Here is a 23092-nt window from a genome sequence, read left to right on the forward strand (position 1 = left end):
CACTGTCTTGACCTCCATGCACTCATTGATTTTACCTGACAGTGTGACTGTCACCTTCAAATTGTGTTCATGCATTTTTCCATCTGAAGACAGCCGGCAGCTCTTTGTGCTGGTGTTCCCTGAGTACACATCACCGTTTCTGTATTCGTATAATGCTATGCAATACTTGTTACGAGCTGAGACTTGAATTTAATTAGTTGGGCTGTCAACTGTGTGTAGATCATGCATTAGTTTTCTGCTTTCCAGTGCACATTTTGTCCTTCCGTGCTCTCACCAGCTAATAATGTGTAAACACAGGTGTATTTCTCTAATTAAAATTCACTATTTATATATTTGGGAAGAATAAAAGAAGTCGAATGATGCATGATTCATGTGAGTGCTGGCCCTCCTGGAAAACACTTGAAATTTAATGCAGCGTAATCAAAGTTTGAAAAGTGCTTGAACTTTAGGTTATATAAGATGTCTATCTACAAATAGGTGACACATTTGGGACATTCAACTTTGTTGTGTTTTCCTTTAATTTATCATCCTTCTGTAGAATGCTGCCATGAGATATAGTTTGCTTGTTTATAGCCCAATAACATTAATTTAATGCGATACATTTTTCAGCTGTAAGGTGCTGGGAAAGCTGGTGTAGGAACCCTCGTATCCAGGTGCATTTCAATAAATTAGAATATCAGAAAAGTTTATTTATGTCAGTAATTAAATTCAAAATGTGAAAATAACACATTATATAGATCAATTACACATAGAATGACACATTTTGTGTCTTAATTTATTTAATTTCTTCTAATTATAATGATGATGGCTTACATTTAATGAAGACCTAAAACATTTTTGTATGTATGTAAGTATGTTTAATATGCAAATATTGAAAAGTATGTCCCTCAATATGCACTCAATACGATGGATGGATAGATGGATAGATAGATAAAGGGGATCTTGCACTATTCTATACAAGAATTTTGATAAAAAATTGTGATTAATTATGCAGCCTTAGTTTCTCTCTGCAGCCTCATATCGATAAAAACATCTTATGAAGGAAGACATGTGAGATGAAATGCTAGATTTGAACAGATCTTGCAGTTGCATTACGATTCACGATAATGGAGGGAATAATCACTTTTGTAGATAGATAGAGAGAGAGAGAGAGAGAAATACAGTAGGGATGCTGTGTCAAATGCAAATAAAGACAGAAAACATCAAATTCAGAGTGAATATTCACAGAAACTATCAGTACAAACATAAAATATATTGTCTTTCAACAGTTGTATGAATAACTATTTAATTACAGTTACAATTTAAATTGGTGGTCTTCCGAATACAGTTAGTCTAGATGACTTAAAGGGATTTCTTTATTACATCTGCCAAGGAGGTTTATGTTTTCGGTTCGGTTTGTCTGTTGATTTGTTTGTCAGCAGGATTATGGAAAAACTACTGCCCCAATTTCCATAAAAAACTTAGTGGAAGGGTATAGCATGGGCCAAGGAAGAACCCATTACATTTCGCAGCGGATCCGAATCACTGGGCGGAAACACAAATTATTTTTTTCACTCTCATTTACATTGCGAAATAGGGCATGGCCTTGGGAGAGGTCTGTGCTCTCCAAGTGTCCTTCTGGTTTGTTTTTCATCTACTTGATCTAAAACTGAGGCTCCCATTCCCCATAACCAGGTGATGAATCTATATATATTTTTTAAATACATCTATTTGTGTGCACACAGTGCACCTGCCACATGACAATGGTAGAAGAGACACACACCCAGGACACCCTCAGGAAGGTGTTTCTGTCATGGAAATAAGAAATAAGACCCAGACAAATGAGTTAAAAAATATTATTTTTAATGCATTACATAATATGAGTAATCTAATGGAATATGTTAATTACATTTTAGGGCATGTATTATGTAATCTGTAAAGGAATATTTTTAAACCTCTGAAGTCCAGGAGATTTTGGTTCAAATTTGTCAACTTCCCATTAATTCATTTCTGTCTCTGTTTAGCATCTTTCAGTCTGTCCTTACATCACATGCATGGCTCATTTTTCTCCACACAAACTTGGCTATCAGTCTGATTTTTCATTTTATTTTAATTAACAAAGTATAAAGCTGCCACGAACCGATAATACAACAAAAGACACAGGTGTCTATGGAAATGTACCATTTTTTAAAAAACCATTTATACACACAAAAACAGCAGAAAAAAATAGTAAATAATAAAGCTACAAAACAGTCTATTTGCATGTAAAGTAAAAATAGTAATATTTTTTATTGTAGAAAGAAAATTCACATGGTCTAGAAACATAAATGGCACACTGTTAAAGCTCCTATGTACTTTCAACTGGCTTTCTCAGCTTTTCTACATATCATATATAAATAAAGTTATTACTGTAAATAAAACATTTGTATTTCCAATAAATAGATGGATGCCAGAGGGTTAAAAAGTAACCGTCCCAACACTGCATGTAGGTGGTAAAGGAACAATGATGTACTGCAGCGATGGGGATTCAGATATATTTGGAACTTACTGGATTTTTCCGAGTGGATGAAGTATGTCCTCGAAAGCAGTTCCTCAAACACAGTGGTGACTTTCAGGGTCTTTGGCAGCCCATTCCTTTATTAACATGAATAATTAAAGCAAAATGTCCCACAAGGAAGCGAGTGCAGTGCGGCAGACCGAACACTGTGTGGAGCTGTAACTCCTGCAACTTTTAACACGGGAGGGAAACAGATTAACAATAAAAATCTTCCCTCATATGCCTCAGATCCAAAATACAACCCCACATGTCACTACCTGTTTCTCGCTCACAGAGCACACAGCAATAAGCTTTATTTTTGTTTTTGTGTGTGTCTGTTGTAAGTGTGTGTACCTAGGCTGAGAGATGATGGCGTGACTAGTGGATCACAGAGGAAACAGGCTGCAGGCAGGAGATGGGTTCACAGGCGGGTTGAGCGAACTGAGAAATGAGAGAGCAGCAGATGTAGTTTTCCCCACACAGCAGTACATAAAAGCAAACTCGCAGCTTAGTCCATGCATTGTTTGTGTGTCTGCTTGTGTGCACGTGTGTGTATATACTTAAGGTCATCCTTAATGGACTCCGAGATCAGTGAGACCATTAGAGAAGATTAATATATTGTTTGTTTTAACCCCTGGCCAGATTATCATCACAACACGTTATTCCTCTCCTCTACCATCCTGCAAGGTTCACTCTGCATGTGTGTGTCTGTGTATGGACACACGTGTGCGCGCATGTGTGCACCTGTTATCCGCCTGTGTGTTTGTGTGTCTCCTTGTGTTTTGCCATACAAGCATGACATCATTTCCTGTCATCAAGGCCAAAGGTTGCTAAGCAACTTCACTTCTGCCGATTGTCAGAAAAGATGCTCCTCAGCTAACTGGCTCACAACCTAACTCCCGCTTATCCTGTCATAAATGTAATGTCTGACGAAGATGCTGGCTGTGTGTGCATGATTGCCCATGTGTTAGTATGGACCACTGTGCATTTATGCTTTGCAAACACGCTACAGAAAAAGCTGGGAGAGAGAGAGAGTGTGATGTGAAAATGTATTGTCTGATAGATTTGATTCGTAGAACTGATAAAAAGGATGAGTCAGTCATGTTAATGCATGGTAGAATCCCATTATCCTGATCCTGTTGTTTGTCAGAAACAGCGAAATGTTTGAGCCACCTATAATGCTGGTGAAAAAGATGCTTGTCTTTGATTTGTGACACCAACCATAACTTTTTTATATATAAATGAAAGTCGTGTTGACATAATAGGGATGGCACGGTGCCACTTTTTCAGATCTGATACCGATACGGCAAACTAATACCAATCCAATACTGCCTTTTCCCATGAACAACTAATCTGTGAAAACATTTTTTTAACCCACTTTGCTAAACTTGGCCATCTAAAAGCATCATGCTCAAAATGTGAAACAAATACTCCCCTAAAGGAAGATATATATTGCCCATAACAATACCGCAATATTACACTAACTGTTCATTTGACACATGCTGCTCACGTCTCTCTATGGCAGGTCGCCCAAAGTTTAATGCACATCAACGTAAGAGTTTAGACTTATGGATCGGATCGGATTACTTTTATTTTCTTCTGATATCCGAACCAGTGATTTTGGCCAATATCGGCCTGATACCGATACTTAATATCGAATCGGTGCATCCCTAGTGATTAAAAATGCAGTAATCTAGCTGTGTGTAGAGTTCAAACAGCAGATTAAAATGTAATTATTTTTGTTCGTTTGTAATTTGTGGGCCGCAAGATTCAGAGGCAGAAAAGACATATAATTACTGTTGTCTCCTTTATCCCCCTGCCCTGAAAGCTGAAACTTTAAGAACTGGAAATCGACACTGCTGACCCCGCCATATGTGTGTGTGTGTGTGTGTGTGTGTGTGTGTGTGTGCATGCTTGCTTTTTTAACCTCTTCATGCACTGCAACTGTAACCAGGTCAAGTCGAGCAGGAGGCAGGCGGCTCGGTGTCACTCAGTCATGTGGCTCTGCACACACACACACACACATTCATGTACAGTACGTGTGCATCCACACTTTGATGTGCCCTGAGGTGGTGGTCATGGTAAATTTCAATGATTGATCAGGATTATTGATCTGTAATCGAATTCCCACAGTGTGTGTGTGTGCGTATTTGTGACAATGGCATGGAGTAAAACACGTCCCCGTATATAATGTTATGTGATGGTCACCATGGAAACACACCCAAGGGGCGCCTACCACACACTGATAATAATGTTTGGCCTAGATACCCATCCTCACCCGATAACAGAGGGAATGTATTTCTACCCAAGTGTGTGTGTCTGTGTGTGTGTGTGTGTGTGTGTGTGTGTGTGTGTGTGTGTGTGTGTGTGTGTGTGTGTGTGTTTCAGTGACTAATGTAAACCATCATTTGAACACACCACAGTGACGGAGCTGGAGTAAAAAATGCATGAAATGATTCTGTGGAGCAGAAAGAGTCTTGCAGGAGTTACACAAGACAGTAAGTGTGAGAAGGATGAGACGAGCTGGAAAGAGAGGGAAAACGAATGGGAGTGGGAGTTGAAACACACAGCCAGGGAGAGCCAATAACAACCGATTATACGCACATACAAAAACACGCGCAACGGCATCCAATGATGCTCGTCGGTTTTCTTCTTGGGCAGAGTAAGATGTTAGAGGTCTGTGTGTGTGTGTGTGTGTGTGTGTGGTTATATGTGTCATAGATATCTTTAACTGTTGTTGTGATCCACTAAATGTTTGATGTATGCTGCTGTAACAGTTATGATAGCTGCGAGGAGTCTTGCCGGCTGTGGGCGTTGATTGGGTATTGCACGGTGTTTCCCTACTCTGAGTGAAAATCTAATCTTAGTTTCCAGCCAGACTAGTGGTGAATCCGTTGGTCCGTCAGTCTGTAAATTAAACACAAAATATCTCCACAGTTTGGGGCAGAAATTCAGCAGTCAGATTGACGTGGGTGATCCCTTGACTTCATATTTCTTGCACAATTTCTACTTGCTGAGATAAGATAACATAAGATAGATAATAATAACTTTATCCTGAGAGAAATCATGATGCAACAGTTGTAATATGAAGTTGGAAAGAGTGCAAAGATAAAATGTCAACAAAGGTGCAAGTATGGAATATTAGTAACAAAGATGAACAAGGTTAGCGGTAAGGTTGCTTCATGGTGAGCTGCATATGTATATGGAGGAGAGCTGTGATATCTAACGAATGAAAAATGTATATATTAATAATACACATATGGTAATATCATGTAAATAATCCAGTGTGTCTTGAATAATTTTCAACCATTTTTATGGTACATTTCTATACAATTACAGACGATCTCTCCACTTTTCTACACTTGCATTTTGAATGTAATTGATTTGCTAAGAAAAGACCCAATAAACAGTTGAAGATGAATTTGACCGAGAGCATTTTCTTTTAGAACTTTTTTCTTATAGATATTGCAATAGTATTGTTATTGTGAATTCTTTTAGTTACAATAATCATATAGGTGAATCTGATAGTGTGGCCTTTCTACTACAATATCAAATGTTAAGCGCAGTTAAGTATATATTTCTCATTCAAAACGTTTGATTTTTTTTTCTCTATGATATTGCACATGTAATATCCCATTATGTCCCAGAATTAATAAGTTTGTTCATCACAAGATACAAATGGGTGACAAATTAACCCTCCTGTGTTGTTCGTTTCTCAGGAACAGCAATAATTTGACCTGGGGCATGTTTAATTATCCAAAAATGTCAGAAACCTAAAAATCCCAATAAACATTGTTTATATTTCATTAATAACTCAGTTCCTGACCATTCCGATTTATATTTAGTGCAATGTTGTTCTTTACCTCTCACAGATCATGGTTCAATGGGGATAACGCACTCGTTTAAAAAAAAATTAATTCAGTTTTGTCTTTTTATGAAAACTAGTGCAGTGTCCGTAGGAAGTATGTAGCCTATTCCTTAACATGCTAATCGTGAGATAGCACATTACACAGTATGCTGCACTAAAAGTACATTAATCTCATATCAAATGATTATGGGCATGGGCATTACGCTAAGCAACATGAATGCCATCCCTGAATTACATCGTAATGCAACATAAGAAGTGAATAAAGCTAAATATCCGCTTAGCATGCTAATCGCGAATAACAGAATTTGCACATTACATGCAGACCACTACAACGTCTGCAACTCCATAAAACACTTACTTTTCATAAGGTACGTACACCATCCAGCACATACACATTGAACATTGATATTCGCTGGAAACTATTCGAATATTATTGGAAAATCGAACTTTGTAGCGTACTTTAAAAACTCAGAAAAATAGGAAGGCTAAACAGACTTACAGAGGAGATGAGTCAAGCACATAGACTGTATAAAGGTCAAGCATGGAAATCCAGAGCGAACTGTGTTATTGACCAGGTGTAGGCCTATCACACAATGGGGCGGAGCTCCCCTAAAAGGTGTCTGATCGGAAACAGTGCAATGCCACAACATGTCCTACGGAAATAATGATATTTTGAAAAATTAATTAAAATTCTTCAAAATCAAGGATGCACACCTTTGTGCCATGCGCAAGACACATACAAAATCGTAGGTCAGTCTGACTAACGGTCGGCGAGATATGTCCTAGACTCACACACACACACACACACACACACACACACACAGACACTTCTTGCTTTTATAGATAGATATACTTATTTTCAAGTCGGTCAATTTAACCCGTAACAAAACAGGAGGGTGAAAACCTTAAGTGACGAAGCAAAGCTGTCTCTGGTTGTTTGCTGGTTCAATGAGCACTATTCTTCTAAAAGATATTCCTTCATTTTGTATTTTAATGATGTTGGTGGAGAGCAAAATCTTGTTCATGCTCATTAAACCATTTAGTGACCCCTTGTGCCCTTTCAGAGAGCATATGCATTTGTTATGTTTCCCCACTCGTTTATTCAGGTTTATAATTTGTCACCAACCATCTCTACTGTAAACTAATGATCACATTACCATCAGCCTTATGCTTGTTGATACAACCTGTGACAAACAACAGGTTACAAGTCATTTTAAATAGAAGCAAGTGACATAGAGCTGAACAATGTTTCTCAACACTTCTTGCTGTGTGACGGGCACTACAGAAAGCAAAGTTAACCCTTAACTTTCGTCAGTGCTCCAATGATGCAGTGAAGTTTTATTTTCACCAGCTACAGCAGGAACTTAACCAGGTAGGTACATTTTAAAATACTGTACTGTACTATTTAGCTGAATTAGTTGATGCCATGCTAGTTTTAGTGAATTGCAGTGCAATGCACAAAATGTGTTGCATTCAACTGTCAATCCAGCACACACAAGCCCATAGTGACATAACTGTCAACGAGCGCCTGAGCTGCTCAGACTGGGCTGTTTTTTGACACTGTTGCTTGTACGGTGAACACAGCTTTAGTTACCTCCAACCAGGAGGTCATGTGTTCAGTTTGCTTTGTCTGTTTGTCTGTTTGTCAGCAGGATTGTGGAAAACCTACTGGCCCGATATTAACAAAACTTGGTGGAGGGCCAAGTAAGAACCCAATTCATTTAGATCTACACTGAAAAAAGGAAATAGTTGAACCAACTTAATTGAATTGTTTCATTTGGTAACACCTAAATGAATTAAGTTCTTTCAAATTAATTTCATAAGTTAGATTAACACAATTGATTTTAAATTAATTTGAAAGAACTTAATTCATTTAGGTGTTACCAAATGAAACAATTCAATTAAGTTGGTTCTTTTTTCAGTGTACATTTTTAACCATATCCAAGTCACTTGGCTGTTATGTATTATTTGTATTAATACATTTTATGTTTATTTGTATGGGGACTAATCTGTAGCATAAACCAGTGCCACACACCACAGCATTTTTAGCCTAAGATTTTTTGTAATGCCCGTCCATGGTCCCCATACACAAATTATTTTCCATTTCATTAACATTGTTGGATCAATAAAAAAAAGTTTGGACATTGCCTAAAATGCAAATTAAAAAAAGAATGCGATAATTGGCTAATCCTTTGTGACATATATTCAATTGAAAACTTTACAAAGCCATATATGTCATGTTGAAACTGATGAACTTTTCTGTAAATATACTCTTTGAATTTGATGATTCTGTTTTTGTTTAGCCTTTGTTTTACACAAGTTTGAGTCTAAAAATGTGAATTGAGAGGACATGAAAAAAATCATCTTGCAATATTTCTATTTTGAAAATATTTGTTTATTTGCTCCAAACAACTGTACAGATGTTAGCTGGAGCCAAGAAGCAACATATGCAGCAGCCTGTGGAAGTGGATCTTTTTGTGTCAACTCAGACCTCAAAACAACTTCAGGTATTTCAACAATTTCATCCATTCTAACTCATTTTCCTGATTCTGCACAGTTATTGGGATAAGTGTGATTTTTTTGCTCCAGTTGAGACATTTCGCCTCAGTCTAAACACATCTTCATAGTGTCAAACTGAGCCTGACAAGCTGAGGCTGACATGTCCGACAACGGCCACAGCACAGAGGATAATCCCCCTTTGATTTAGGTAACAACATGGCTTTTCCTTCAGCGCAGCAAAAAATTTTTTTGCCAAGCTAGTAGGATCTAAGAATAGCAAAGTTGTCTGTCTATTTTTAATGCCTCCAAATTTGTTTTCTAGCGTGTAATGAGCATTACAGCCTCTCCGAGCTGCTACCGTGGGATTCTGTCTAATGGAGTGTAAACATCAAACAAAACATCCCCAGAAAATTATTTGGAGGCCATATGTAGATATTAAAAAATTAGCAGGAGAGCATTTAAGACTAGTGCTCCCTGTAAGCTGTTTGCTTAGACCTACTGTATACTGTAGTTCTAATATTAGTTCCCAAAGTGGGATCCAGGGACTGCCACAGGGCCTTCAGGGAATTGGATGGAGCCCCCAGAAAAATGAGCAGTAGTTAAGTTGCAGCTCTATTTTAAGACGTTAAAGATGCTTATTCTTTGCTCTGTTGCTGCCACCTCAGTTTCGGCTACTGCAAAATACACATCTTCGAAACATAATTTATAATTATGTACAATGCTGGAAAGTAACCAAAGTACGTTAACTAAAATTTGGATGTAGTTGTCTTTCAATGTCATTTTACATCTACCCCACCACATGTCAGAAGGAACTTTTACTGCTAAGATAAGCCCTATTTTTGACATCTAGCCATAATTACTATTAAAATATTGATGTCAAAATATGCATAAAATCTTGAAAGAGAATATTCAGCATAATACATACTTTAACTTTTGATAATTAGTGCATTTAGCTGATAAAACCTTTGCACTTTTACTGAACTATGCAAAAAAAAAGTTAATGCAGTAGGCTACTTTCACTTGTAATGGAGTATTCTTGCATTTTGATATTGTGACTTTAACTTAAGTCGAGGATCTGTATATGCTGATTCTTTCAGCACTTTTATAGAAATGCAGTATCAGTCAGCTTTAATTCCTTTTTCTGAGACCTGACGTTGCATAAGCTGATTTCAAGGTATTGTGTTGGAGCTCTGCCACACCTTTGGGTTTAGTGAATCCACAGACATCCCTGCTGAGTGTGACTGTGGAGCATCATTTCTTACGGTCTATGACAGCCGCACTCCGCCCACACACACACAAACACACAGAGAGACGCACATGCACACACACACACTGTCCGGGGTCGCTGGCTGGTGAGATAACCGCCAGGCAGAGACAGACAGAGGGATATTGGGATGGGGTGCACTGTGAGGCGGAGTAGAGGGGGAACAGTCACATGCTCTGACTTGCTCCGTCAGTGTCAAGTTATCCGGTATTAAGAATAAAGCTCTCCAGCCATAACCTTCAAAATAAAACGCTTATTGGAGTAGATGTGGTGTCATACTATCATATAATTTCGTTCATTCTTTCTTTTTTTTTCTCTTTTTTAAAAATGAAATTCACTTACTTGCGTGCAGCTTTCCCAAACTAGATGGAAGCTCTGGGGACAATACTATAGCTAACATTGCGAGAAGTGTTTTAGCTTAACAACAGCAATTCAACCATTAAATCAAAAAAAGTAAAAAACTAAACAGAGAAGTTACCTAACAAATAGTTGGTAATGGTGGTAAACATCGTCTGTGTATTTGTTATTGTATTTGTTACTGTTTTTCCAGTGTGTACTACCTAATTAAAAGCTGACAGAAAAGAGCAAAGCATAGACTTATGTTATGCCATTGTATTTAACGAGTTTCTTAGACTTAAACATTATGCTAAAATTAGCCAAAATGTAACCATTGTAACTGCAGAAATTTGCATAAAGCAAACGTAAGCCAACGTCTTTTCAAACTTATATATTGTCACTATTTCTAAAGACTGTGTATGTATGCTGTTGAGTGTAGTTTCCGGGACGAGACTGCCTTATTTTGAAGGTAAAACCTGAGTATGTCCGGTCCGCCTGTCTCCGGCTGGCTTGACGCGGCTCTCCCTCTCCCCGGTGCGCCTGAACTCCGGTACCTGAACACCGCAGAGCGCGTCCAGCGGCTGAGGGGACGCAGACGCACGGGGGAGCCGCCCGGTCCTATTTAACTTTACTTTTCCTGGTTATTAAAACTTCTGCGCCACATTCCTCTCTATTTTTGTTCTCTTTTTCATCCTCCCGACTGACGGACTGAGTTTGGATATCGGCAGGGGGGGGGGAGCAGAGGACCAGCGGGCTGCTCTCAGATGGAGCACCAGGGCTCCGGGAGCTCAGGGCGCACGGCGGACCCGGAGTGAATGACGCTGGTTGATGGACGCTGCTCCCCGGTAAGCACAGCAGACAAAGTTTTTCTTTTTAGTGCTATAATATACTTTTTCCCCCTCCTTTGCTTCTGCTGTCCCGTGCACTGCGCTTTGTGAATGCCAGTGGCACAATAGAAAATGTCCAGATCCTGTGATGTCGCTCTTTGTCAATGGCGGAGTGTCTTATCACAAAAAGGAAGAAATTAAAATAATATTCTCACAGCCAGTTATAAAGTGCCTGAGTTAGTGTCCTTATCTTACTTGGTGGTGGCCTGTGTGTTTTTATATACCTTATAATATCACAACAATGATGAGACTCATTTTGAGATGTTTGGTCTTACATCATTCTACAGTTTATTATGGGATTAATTATCGATTGTAATGCTTATATATGCTATAGCCTCATAGGTGTTGTCGGTGTATGATACTGATTGGCCTTTAGGACGATGTATATCAGTGTGTAACACTAAGTGTGAAAAAAATGTTTTTAATTTATGGACAGTTGCTCTGGCTTTATGGAGCATGACGCTGTTGTAAATTATTGGTAAAGATTTTCAGCAATTTATGCATTTGTGATGAGTGCACTGAGGGAATATACAACTTAATGTGTTTCAAAGGTCTAATAGGGGTGTGAATATTTTTTGTTCTGTTGACTGGTTGAGATTCAGGAGGATGATTTAATTTCCACATGGCCTGGCTGTTAGCAAGGGAGGCTCATAATGAGTTTTTAAAGTGTTTTGAGAGGACTCATCAGCAGGTTTTTAAACGGTGCAGAAGAATGGCTTTCTTTCTTTTTTTTTCAATGGCTGATTGATGCTCGCCCATCAGCTACTATTGAATCACAACAAAAAGCCAAACTGTGCGGCCCTGGACTCCTCACACAATCTAGGCGACGTGCCCATAATGAAAATACACAGGAACGAGGGATACTGGCAGATTCAATCTCATTATTTTCATCAAATGCACACACACAGAAACACTCCTCTCTATGCTGTGAACTTGCATGCCAGCTCTCCTCTTGTCCTGTCACACTGTAGGCTCAGAATATATGCCTGCACAGACTCGTGGTTGGCTCCGACTTCTATTGTCCTGGTTCCTCTTTATGTGCGTTTTCCAAATAATCCAGCTCTTCCTCCAAGTAAATAACAAATTGGTAGCGTTGGAATAAATTTGCCAGAATCTCTGGGGATCAATAAGCAATGGAATGAGCACACAGTGGACCAGTGGGGAGCATTTGCTGTGTACTCGAGAAAATGTAGATTGTGTCACATGCTCCAACTCCCATCCATTCCTGCCAAACTCCAGTGCATACTGTACTGCCCAATAAAGCAGAAAATGCAATGAAATTAAATAAAAAAAGAAATGAGAAGCCAAGAATAAATCCGCTCTCGTGATCACGCCCTTAATTTAAAATGAGATTATCATTCAATTTGACATTTTCTACATGATATTCCCGTGCTCCAAGAAATTCCAGTCAGTACTTGTAAAAATGAACCACAGGCTGTTGTAGTTTGACAATGTCACTGCGTTTCATGAGATTTCATGTTAAATTATAGCTCAAGGAAAAAATTATAACTCGGAGAGCTATAAGTAAGTCTAATCATCATGAGTGGAAATTGATTGCAAATGAAAAAATACCCCACACTTTATTCCCTTCATGGCAAAATGAACAAGCTGTCTAAGCTACTTTCTCTCTGTATGTCCAGATTGTTCAAAGCCTGTCTGGATTAAAAGCATCAGCAGTAATGGCCTGGTGTCATCACTGAATTGTACAGCTGTAGGATTATAATGAAGGGGTCTAAGTGCTTTCTGTTGTTTGCACTGACTCTGTGTTGGCACCTTTGCTCACGTCTATTAATTCATTCTGTTTGTTTTTTTGTAGATTTATGTTTCAGAGAAAAGGAATGCATGCTGGCTGTGATTCTTCTGCTGAAGGTCACTTATTGTTTCAGAGAAAAGGATCTTTTTTTTTTCTGTGCTGCCTTGCTAGAGGCTAAAGGGTCTTGTGGACAGGATGGCAGGCTTGACAGTCAGCGCAGTTCCGTTTTGTTTTGAGGAGCTGCAGTGCCGGCCACAAGACAACACAGCAGAAACACACACACACACACACACACACACACACACACACACACACAGTGGCACAGTACACACACATTCACATGTTATCGTGTCCTGAACAGTTTGCCTGTCCATCCCCCCCCCAACCCCCCCCCTCTCTCTCCTGCATCCTCTTTTAGGTTCAGGCTGTTCACAGCATGGCCATGACGGGCACCCAGGACCCAGACCTGCATGAGCAGCACAGAGGACCAACACAGGAGGAGGGGGGTGAGGAGGAGGAGGAGGGGGAGAAGGTGCATGTGTCAGTTGAGAGAGAGGAGAGGCAGCAAGAAGGGGAGGAAGATGATGATGATGATGATGATGAGGAGGAGGAGGAGGAGGAGGAAAAGGAGGAGCTGCCGTACCCAACTCTAGCACCAGTGGTTCTCTTGGCTCTGACCCAAACCAGCCCACCACGCTCCTGGTGCCTTCGAGCCGTCTGCCACCCATATCCTTCACTGCCGAGGGTGCACCTGAAGCACTGCGGACATGTGTGTGTGTGTGTGCTTGTGTGAATGTGTGTTTATACTGTGAGAGACACATTGTCTGTTTGTGTTTCAGCTCTGTACTTTCTCAAAGCTGTTGTACCTACAAGGCACCCAGCACTGAGATGTTTACTTTACATTTAAACACAACGGAGAGACAGGAAGAAGGTCAGTATCGTGTGTGTGTGTGTGTGTGTGTGTGTGTGTCTAGAAGACCTCAGGTATTTCCTTGGACCCATTAGCTGTAGGAAAAGATGGGTAACATTTTTCCCTGATTGGATGTTTCCATAGTGACAAGCCCTAATGAATCTCCAGGGTTACAGTCGCCTGTCAGTAGCATTGTTACTGGCCTCCATTTATACAGCAGAAGGAGTCACAAATAGTAAGAACTCACGTCACCTCCCAAACCTCGCTGTGCTTCTGTCTTCATCGTCTCACCTCCCGTTCCCCTCCCTGTCTCTCACTCTCCCTGCTCACTTTTGCTGTCGTTGTGAAGGTGTGAGGGTGTGTAGTTATCAGCGCTGTAATGTGTGTGTGCGGCTATGAATACTCCGAAGCATGCATAAACGTCAGCAACACCTCAGGGATTTGTCAAGGCTTTCCAAATTGAATATTTTCCACTGCTTATGACTCTATGTGTGCGTGCGTGTGTCGTTGCGCGTGTGTCGTTGTGTGCTTGTCTGCGGGTATTTGCAACCGTCAGCACTCTGTGTACTCTATAAAATATAAATACATAATTGCTGAATAAATAAAATGTACACCAAGAGGAAAAGAAAAGAAAAAAAAAACTACAAATGCCATATACAAAACTCCTCTGTAGCCTGCTGGTTGCTTCCCGAAACACTGTAGGCTGACTGTGTCAGCACTAACTCACTGGACACACACACATACATGCAAGCACGCAGACACACACGCATGTGAATGCCCTCACACAAACGAGGGAATCTCCCATGGAGAGGCTCTTTAGAGGAATCACCTGGTTGCTTGGCAACAGCGTAGCTCTGCCCTGACGGCCCGGTTACTTCCGATTGCTGTTTGTTTTCGCGTGCGTGTCTCTCTGTCTTTCTATCCGTTATACATGTCCATACAGCCTCGGCTGCTGGCATGTGTCCAGTTTTTATTCCTGTTTAGATTGGTTGTGGTCATTTATATGTCTGGACTTACAGTATGGTGTGTGTGTGTGTGTGTGTGTGTGTGTGTGTGTGTGTTTGTGTGTTTGTGTTTGTGTGTGTGGTTGTGAGTGATCTGCGGGGGAAGTAATGTGGGTGGACGTTGTTCGACAGGGACATTAATGTGAGCGCACTGGGGTGGGGGCAGTCCCCAAGAGCTGTAAGTCCTATTTTCCCTGAGGTGACCCCTCCTTCCTTTCTGCACTCAGTACATATTACAAATTCATTTCCTATCTCCTGTCCTTCCATTTCCTTCTCTTAGAAACACAGTCGTCCTCCTCCTTTGTGCCATGTTTACAACATACTGTACATCTCTCCACCCTACAGCACATCTAACAAATTTATTTGGGAACAAAAACAAGATTGGCTCTTGCTATTATATAACATTCTCTTGTATTCCTCCCAAGCTACATTGATTTCTGTAATTTCCTGTTTTCTTTGGGAGGAGCTGTTCGATTCACTGGAAGTGTGGAACAAGCAGTATTCGGTATTCAGATTCCTTAGTGAAGTAAAAAATACTAATACCACACTGTGACATTACTCCAGTACAAGTATTTTAAACCTCACTTAGGTAAAAGTCCAAAAGCATCAGGATCAAAATATACTTAAAGTGTCCTATATGTCCCGACTCAGAATGTTTGGATGATTATTTCTTTAGCATTTATGTTAGCAGCATTTTAATGTTGGCAAAATAGGGTTGATATTACTTAATATGCTGTTATGTGGTTTCATTTTTTTTTTTTAAATATAATCATTTTAAATTGATCATGTTTTTCATATTAAATCTTGACCTGAAAAGTGACTAAGACTGGCAGCGAAATTTAGTAGGGTACAATATTTGCCTCCTGCCTGATTTAAAAATGGTGTAAAAAATAGCTATAATTTTTTTCTTTTTAAATACTCAGCAGTTGACTGAAACTGAACATTAATTATGATTATTTAGCTGTTTATGTTATTCTTATTTAATCTTTTTTTCCTCAGTTATCATTTAGAGAATTGACTGACAATGCAATACATTGTATGATGTAAAACAATGTTTAACATAATTTCTTTTATTTATTTTTTGGTTTTCTTTAAGAAAGTAGCCCCCTGGGAACCTTTTGGATGGATGAAAAATCAGTGCAGAAAGCACATAAAAAAGGACTATTTTCATTCCAGCTCAAAAAATTGCTATAACAGCCACCATATCGGTTATTGATTAATTTTCCCCCTCTAAAATCACTATTGGCATCAGTATCAAAAATCTTATATCGGTCGGCTTCAACTACTCTGTGAAGTGCTGAGCTTCCCTATGGCGGTTATCCGGCTCCTTTATAGTGTAACATATGATCCACAAAGAAACACACATGTAAGAGTTGCGTCGGCAAGCACACATAGACACACACACACACACCTATACCCCCCCAACACACACACACATGCACACACACATAAGGACATAACTTATTCAGCAGTGCATGAAACATTCAGAGCGTTTCCTTTTGTTTAAAGATGAGAAAAGCTGTATCTGTCACTCCTATACAAGTACCTTTCCCTGCTTGCCTTTCTTCTTCTGAGCGCCCTCTCTTTTCTTTCCTCTCATCCCCCTTTACTCAATATCAATCCCCTGCCCCGCTATTTATCGCTCTCTTTTGCTTCCTCTAAACTACTCCTTAATTGGGTTGAGGTGTGTGTAAGCGGGGGAGGGGGGGTGATACGGAGAGAACGATGGATCGGAGGAGGTCTTTCTCAAAGTAGGGTGAGCTGTCAGAATCATTTCAGCCAATTAACATGATTCCTGCAAGTGTTTCCATGGCTACCAGCTGTCACATTTTCAGGGGGCGGAGCCAGAGGACTTGACAACTTGACAGTAACTTAACTTGGCCACCTTCATTTCAGACGCTCTCTCCCTCATATTGCATACTGCACATGACAGACTTTTAACTAGGTTATGTTTAATCAAGTCTGTGTGTGTGGATAGCAGAGTGAAAGAGGGGATCTGAGCAGCAAAGAGCATGAGTAACTGGTGAGCAGCTTGCTCATTCATACACAGTAGTCCACATTTTAGGATTTCCTTCCAAACCACATGATTTTTAGATCAAAACTACTTTCTAGTTAAAGTCTGCCGTGATACGACTTCGACTTGGTTCAATTCAGGGGTGAGCCAAGCCAACGATTTGAGACGATGTCATGTGCCCATTTTATTTCTGAGCTCATCCAGATATTTAAAAAGTATAGAAAATAGACCTTCTGTTCACTATAAAGTGCCACATTGCATTTAAGTGTGAATGTTTTTTGGGGGGTTAACTTAGAGAGCCTGTGATCTTTTATTTCTAAACATAGACCATTCCCAAGAACAGGAAGATTTTCAAAATAAAAGCATATATTAAAAAACGGTGATATGCATCGATGTTTGGGCATTACAACGATGCAAATTGATGCATCGTTCACCGATGAATCAATACTCAATACCCTACTTTCTAGTAAGGCACCCTTTATCAGATACATAAGTTGTATTTATTTATGCTTTATAAATAATTTACCAGTACCTTAATAGGTCAGTTTTGTCATTATAAAACAACTTTCTGCCTATCTAGGTTGTAAATAACTAACACAGAAATTCTTAGGCTACAATTGAACCTCCTCCAGCATGTAACATTTAAAATTGTACTTAAGAGTCATGCGGGTCATGAGTTTGTCACTTAAATCAGGTCTGAAATTATAAATGTGACAAAGTAATTACTTTAATCCATTGTAATTATACTAATTTCATGTCTGCGACAGACATACAAAACACAGCCAGGAACTAGAAAGGTAATAGAAGAGTGCAGACCTCCACCAAGGCCATGTTTTATCTAACAATGTGAACTATAGGGAAAAAATAATTTGTGTGTCTGCCCCATGATTCGGATTCAACAAAATTTCATGAAAATGCTGACAAACAAACTGAACCTAAAACATATTTCCTGTATGTATATATATATATATATTGATAGATCTTTTAACCATTGACTGAGAGGCGTTTTTGTGATAGGTTTTTCCAAAATACAGCTATTATTTCCTCATAAATAAACAAAAGTTTAGATCACCAATGTCATTAAGATGCATCCTCTGGGTACCATGACTATCTGTACTAAATTTCATACCCATTTATCTATAACTTGTTGAGATATTTCAGTCTGGAGCGTCAATCAGCCTATAAACTAACATTGTCATCCATTGTCCTCCAGCCATGCTGCTCATGTTGCAATTTAAAATATACCATCTTTCAGTCAAGAAGTCAGTAAAAAGAACCATAGGGTTTCTCACTGTGTTACAGACCAGTAAGTCACGAGTGAAGTGATTTTACAACAGTCCATTAAATTTGAAGTAAGGAAATGTTAATAAGCTTGTAATAAATTGCTTTTGGTTCTCATTCTTTGCAGAGCTTTTTGAGCAGACAAACGGTCCAGTCTTCCTGGTGAATTTAAGAGTTTGGTAAAAAAAGACAAAGCAAGTGTCTTGCTGGAGGAGAATAAACACCAATCAGGGGGATTTTTACAACCTGGCAGCCCTGAAGTTGTTCTTCTTATTGGTTTATAACTGATACTTACAGCCATCAAAGTTCTAAGCTTTTATAAAGGGTGCCTTATGAGACAGTGGCACCATACTGGAAAATCTAAAACCTTCCCAAGCACAAAAAATATGGCACTTTATTCCTTGTGTATCCAGATGGCCTGTGTGTCCCTATGGACGATCCTTTTAACTTAATGAACATTGCATATGAAAATGTTCTCTGACGCAGGCTTTAGCATGTGTATCCCAGCCAAAAGGTGGAGGATGATGCCAGAAAGATCAGGGTGATGTGATCTGATTTGATTTGTAATGTCTGCCTGACCTTTATTACCTGTGTTGGCACTCGAGGAGAGGGAGTTCGGGAGTGGGGAGAGAGCATGGAAGACAAGGAGGAGGAGGTGGTGGTTCTTAGAGAGGGGAGGGGGAAGAACAAGAGGATGAGAAGATGAGGCAATTAGGGAGAGAGGACAAAGCGTGCGGGCCATGTAACATTTCAGTTGTTTACACTTTAAGTTCTAATCGTCAGGGTCTTAACCTCTCTCATCCCGCTGTTCAACTGTGCTTTTTTTTTTTTAATCAGGCATGAAGCCATTTTTCTCACCTCATCTCTAATTTCCCTTGTCTCTTGCCCTCTCTCTTTCTCTTCTCCACCTCTCCCTTACTGTTTCTACATCTCTATTTCTCACCCTGTACGTCTCTGCGCCTCTCCATCTCTCTGACAATGTTAATTATTAAGTGTAGTTGTAGTTTATCTGTTGGCCGAGAGTCAGGTTTCTGACAGGGAGACTAAAGCTTTACCCAAGGGCAGTCATAGTATGTGGAGATGTGTAGAAAGGGACGGGGAGGGCGCAGAGCAAAAGTAAAAAAAAAAAAAAAAGGAAGCAAAGTGCAGAGGAGAGAGGCAAGAAGGATATGGGAGGAAAGATACGGAATGGAGATAGGAAATTACATCGCACTATATCAAGGAAGAGGGATAGGCAGAGAGCAGGAGGAGCGGAGCAAAGAGAAAAATAATTGGGCCAAAGAGAGGGGGAAAAGGGCTGTGGAGGAAAATGAGAGATGATAGAGGGAAAGGTTGAGTGTGAGAGTAGATGAAGGAAAAGCAATGGAGAGAGTGAAAGAGAGGAGAGGACGTTCCCGCTGTGTTTCAGCACTGATGTTGAATGATGGGCCAACCGTGGAAAAACTCCCATCTCATCCATCACTCACACCTTGACCCTGCCCTGTTGCCTTGTTTTACTATGCGCGTGTGTGTGTCTTTTTGTGTGTTTTATGGACACTCAGGGTTATCTAAGCTGCTGTAACTTATTCAGATAGATCAGGATTAAAGCGACCCTTCTCACCGTTGAGGAAATGAGGGACGGAGTAGCTCTGAAGGACATCATTTTCTATTGTGTGTGTGTGTGTGTGTGTGTGTGTGTGTGTGTGTGTATGTGTGTGTGTGTATGTTTATGCGTGCGTATTAATTGTGTTCCAGTCCAGACAGGATGCAAGCGGATTGTGAAACTCAGAAGTCAGTTCCCACGGTGAGATGGGGGTTCCCATGGCAACCAGAGAAAAGGGAGGACACTGGATTACCCTCTCTCTCTCTCTCTCTCTCTCCCTCTCTCTCCTCGCTCTCTCTCTCTCTCTCTCTCTCTCTCTCTGTCTCAAGGGTGATAAAGGATTGTACTCTCATTAATTTTTCCGCCCTCTCGAGAGCAAAGTGTCCGGGAAGGGGACTCTGTGTGTGAACTTGTGTGTGTGTGTGTGTGTGTGTGCACATGTGTGTCTATGTGTCTGTGTCCATGTGCATGCCCCAGGCTGTGTTATGCATGCGTCCTTGGCTCTTGAATACGTTCCTGTCATCCATTCAGCAGTTTTCACATTTGCGCTCAAATGTGAGTGTGTGTGTGTGTGTGTGGTTGTGTGTGTGTGTGTGTGTGTGTGTGTGTGTGTGTACGAAGCAAACACAATCTTTTCCGTTAACTTTCTACTTCAGACTATTTCCCCCTTTAAACCTCTCTGCTTTCCACTTCTGAGCCGTGCTTCTTCTTCCAGTTTGACAGCTAGCAAGCAACAGAGACACACAAACACCCACCACACACAAGTTTACACTTAAACTGGCTTCAAATGTCTTTCTGACTGTTTTGTGGTAGCTGTCTTTCTTTTGTTGTTGTGAATATTAAGCACGTCAGAATGTCCTGTCAGAAGACGTGCTTGTAAATTAAAGCTGATACATTTAAGCTTATTAAAGCAAGTTTCCACCCTTATGAAATATATTTTTTAGGTTAGTACGTGCAGTTCTATGCTTGCAAATTTGATTTAACAAACTGCAAGGCACAAAACAGAGTTGTGTGTGTCCTTACAGATATTTTGTATTTATTGTAGACTGCCGACTAGACATGGCAGGACCTTCACTGTCAACCAGCAGTTTCCTCAGGGTTTCTACAGATATTATATAACATTGGCTACATACAAATGGGTGACGAATCAGATACGATAAGATAGGCTTTATTGTCATTGTACACCTAAACAACAAAAGTGGGAGTGCCACAACTGAAGGTGCATTAGGGATAAACAACAATAAACCAAGATAAAAGCGAGAATAAAAAGGACAGAACAAGTGTGACTGATATCGTAATAAATTATTAAATGAAATAAGAAAGATAAGACAGTAAGTATAAATGAAATTGCACATTAGATATTGCACATGCTGTATGAGTATAAGAGCAATAAAAGGAAAAAGTAGAAGAAATGAACAGAGAAGCATAATGAATGCAGCTGATTGCTCACAGGTCACGAGAGGGTCACTGAATGGTTTGATGAGAATGAAAATTATGTGAATCATGCTGAGTTCTGGTCAGAGCAGGGATTCATGTCACGCCCGAGTCAATTGTGTTCCAATACAACACGTTGGAAAACCAAGATGGGTTTGATCTCGCCAGGTTAGCCATTGAAAGCATTACAAGTCCATGTTAATGCATTATATGGTATTTTGTACATACAAATGCTGTGGCAATGTGTCTAGAGATAGAGGTTGGCAGTAGGGCAGGGCAATATGGACCAAAACTCATATCCTGGTTTTTTTAGGCCGAAAGGCAATATACGATATATATTGGTATTTTAAACAAAACGTGCAAAGTGTTTATTTTTAACTCAACGTCACAAGAAATCATCATCAACCTGTTTTATTTAAAGACTTTATCGAATTCCAAACCTTCCACCTTTTGAAGCAATTTCATCAGATTCAGATGCTCTTATTCACTATTCAACAAATAGTGGACATAGGTTAAAGCAACATCAAAAGATATTATATATCAGTATGGCGGTATTGTTTCAACTACATATCTCTTTCTAAAATATATCGGTATAACTCGTAATACCGATATACTGCCAAGCCCTAGTTGACAGTATTGGATATACGGGATTTGAAGCTGAAGTAGGCAGGAGACTGGAAAAGGCAAAAGACTTCCTCTGTTAGTTCTCCCCCTCCCCTCTCTGCTGAGAAGCTTTACTCAACTATTTTCAAAATGGCCAGGTCACAAACCTTCTACTTTAACAGCTGAACAGTCACTAAAATGTGTTTCTGGAATTTGAGGTGAGAAATAAGCAATACATGAACAGAATCTTAACTCATGTGATCAGTGTTGCCTAGTTTGACAGTTTGACCGCAGTTGACGAGCTATCATTGACATGATTGACAGCTCTGTTCGAGACTAATCGGCTCTGATTGGTTGTTTTTGTTCAGGCTCAGTGGAGCACGATAAGGAGGAGGAGGAAGTACATCTGTCTCATATTACTGTCAAGATTTTGTGACAGTTTCAACAAATGTGACAAAATATTGTATATAGAAGTTACTAACTGTAGCACACATTGACACACAAATGTGCTAATGAACTGTATATTACAAAGTGCTTCGACAGAGAGCACTTTGTAATAAAACTGCTGTTTTTAAAAGGTGCTGTATAAATAAAGTTATTATGTACAGTTTTCACTAAGGGGAAGAAATCTTGTATGTTTAGGTCGAGGTTGGTTGAGGCTCCTCCAACTTTATGAGTTAGAAATCGCAAAGATTCAGGGAAATCTCTGACAGGGAAAAAATATCCCAACTTCCCAGATCAAATGGAGCACACCGTCATATCTTTTGATCTGTACAGTCACCAGATCGCAATGGGAGATGTTGGAATGACTCGTTAGACAGTTGCCTCCAATAGGGCTGGGCAATTAATTGAAAATTAATCAGAACTGACATTTAGACGCTCTAACTGGCGTGATCTTGCCCATGACGATTATTTCCAATCCGCGACATGGAAGCAACATGGAGGAGAACTCAAACACGGAGCCAGCTGAGCAACTCAAGCGGCTTGTACCCAGGAAAAATACCCTGTCCATCGTTTGGACACATTTTGACTTTCGGGAAGAAGACACAGCGCAAAAAGAAGTAAAATATAATTTATGTTCTACTGTTTTAGAGAAGTTGATTTATTTATTTAGTTTTTATTTAGTTTTCATGTAAAAAAAA

General features: G+C 39.8%; 1 protein-coding gene across 1 annotated transcript in view; it reads left to right on the forward strand.

The window, feature by feature from the left end:
- The first annotated feature begins 13558 nt into the window (after window positions 1–13558).
- The window catches only part of LOC131968445 (voltage-dependent T-type calcium channel subunit alpha-1I-like), a 76908-nt gene continuing 67374 nt past the window's right edge, over window positions 13559–23092 (forward strand). Inside the window, exon 1 of the mRNA XM_059329330.1 lies at window positions 13559–13847. Coding sequence (XP_059185313.1) covers window positions 13559–13847 — 289 coding nt within the window. The remainder of the gene's footprint in view (window positions 13848–23092) is intronic.

This window comes from Centropristis striata, chromosome 1, assembly GCF_030273125.1.
Source record: "Centropristis striata isolate RG_2023a ecotype Rhode Island chromosome 1, C.striata_1.0, whole genome shotgun sequence".
Classification (NCBI taxonomy): domain Eukaryota; kingdom Metazoa; phylum Chordata; class Actinopteri; order Perciformes; family Serranidae; genus Centropristis; species Centropristis striata.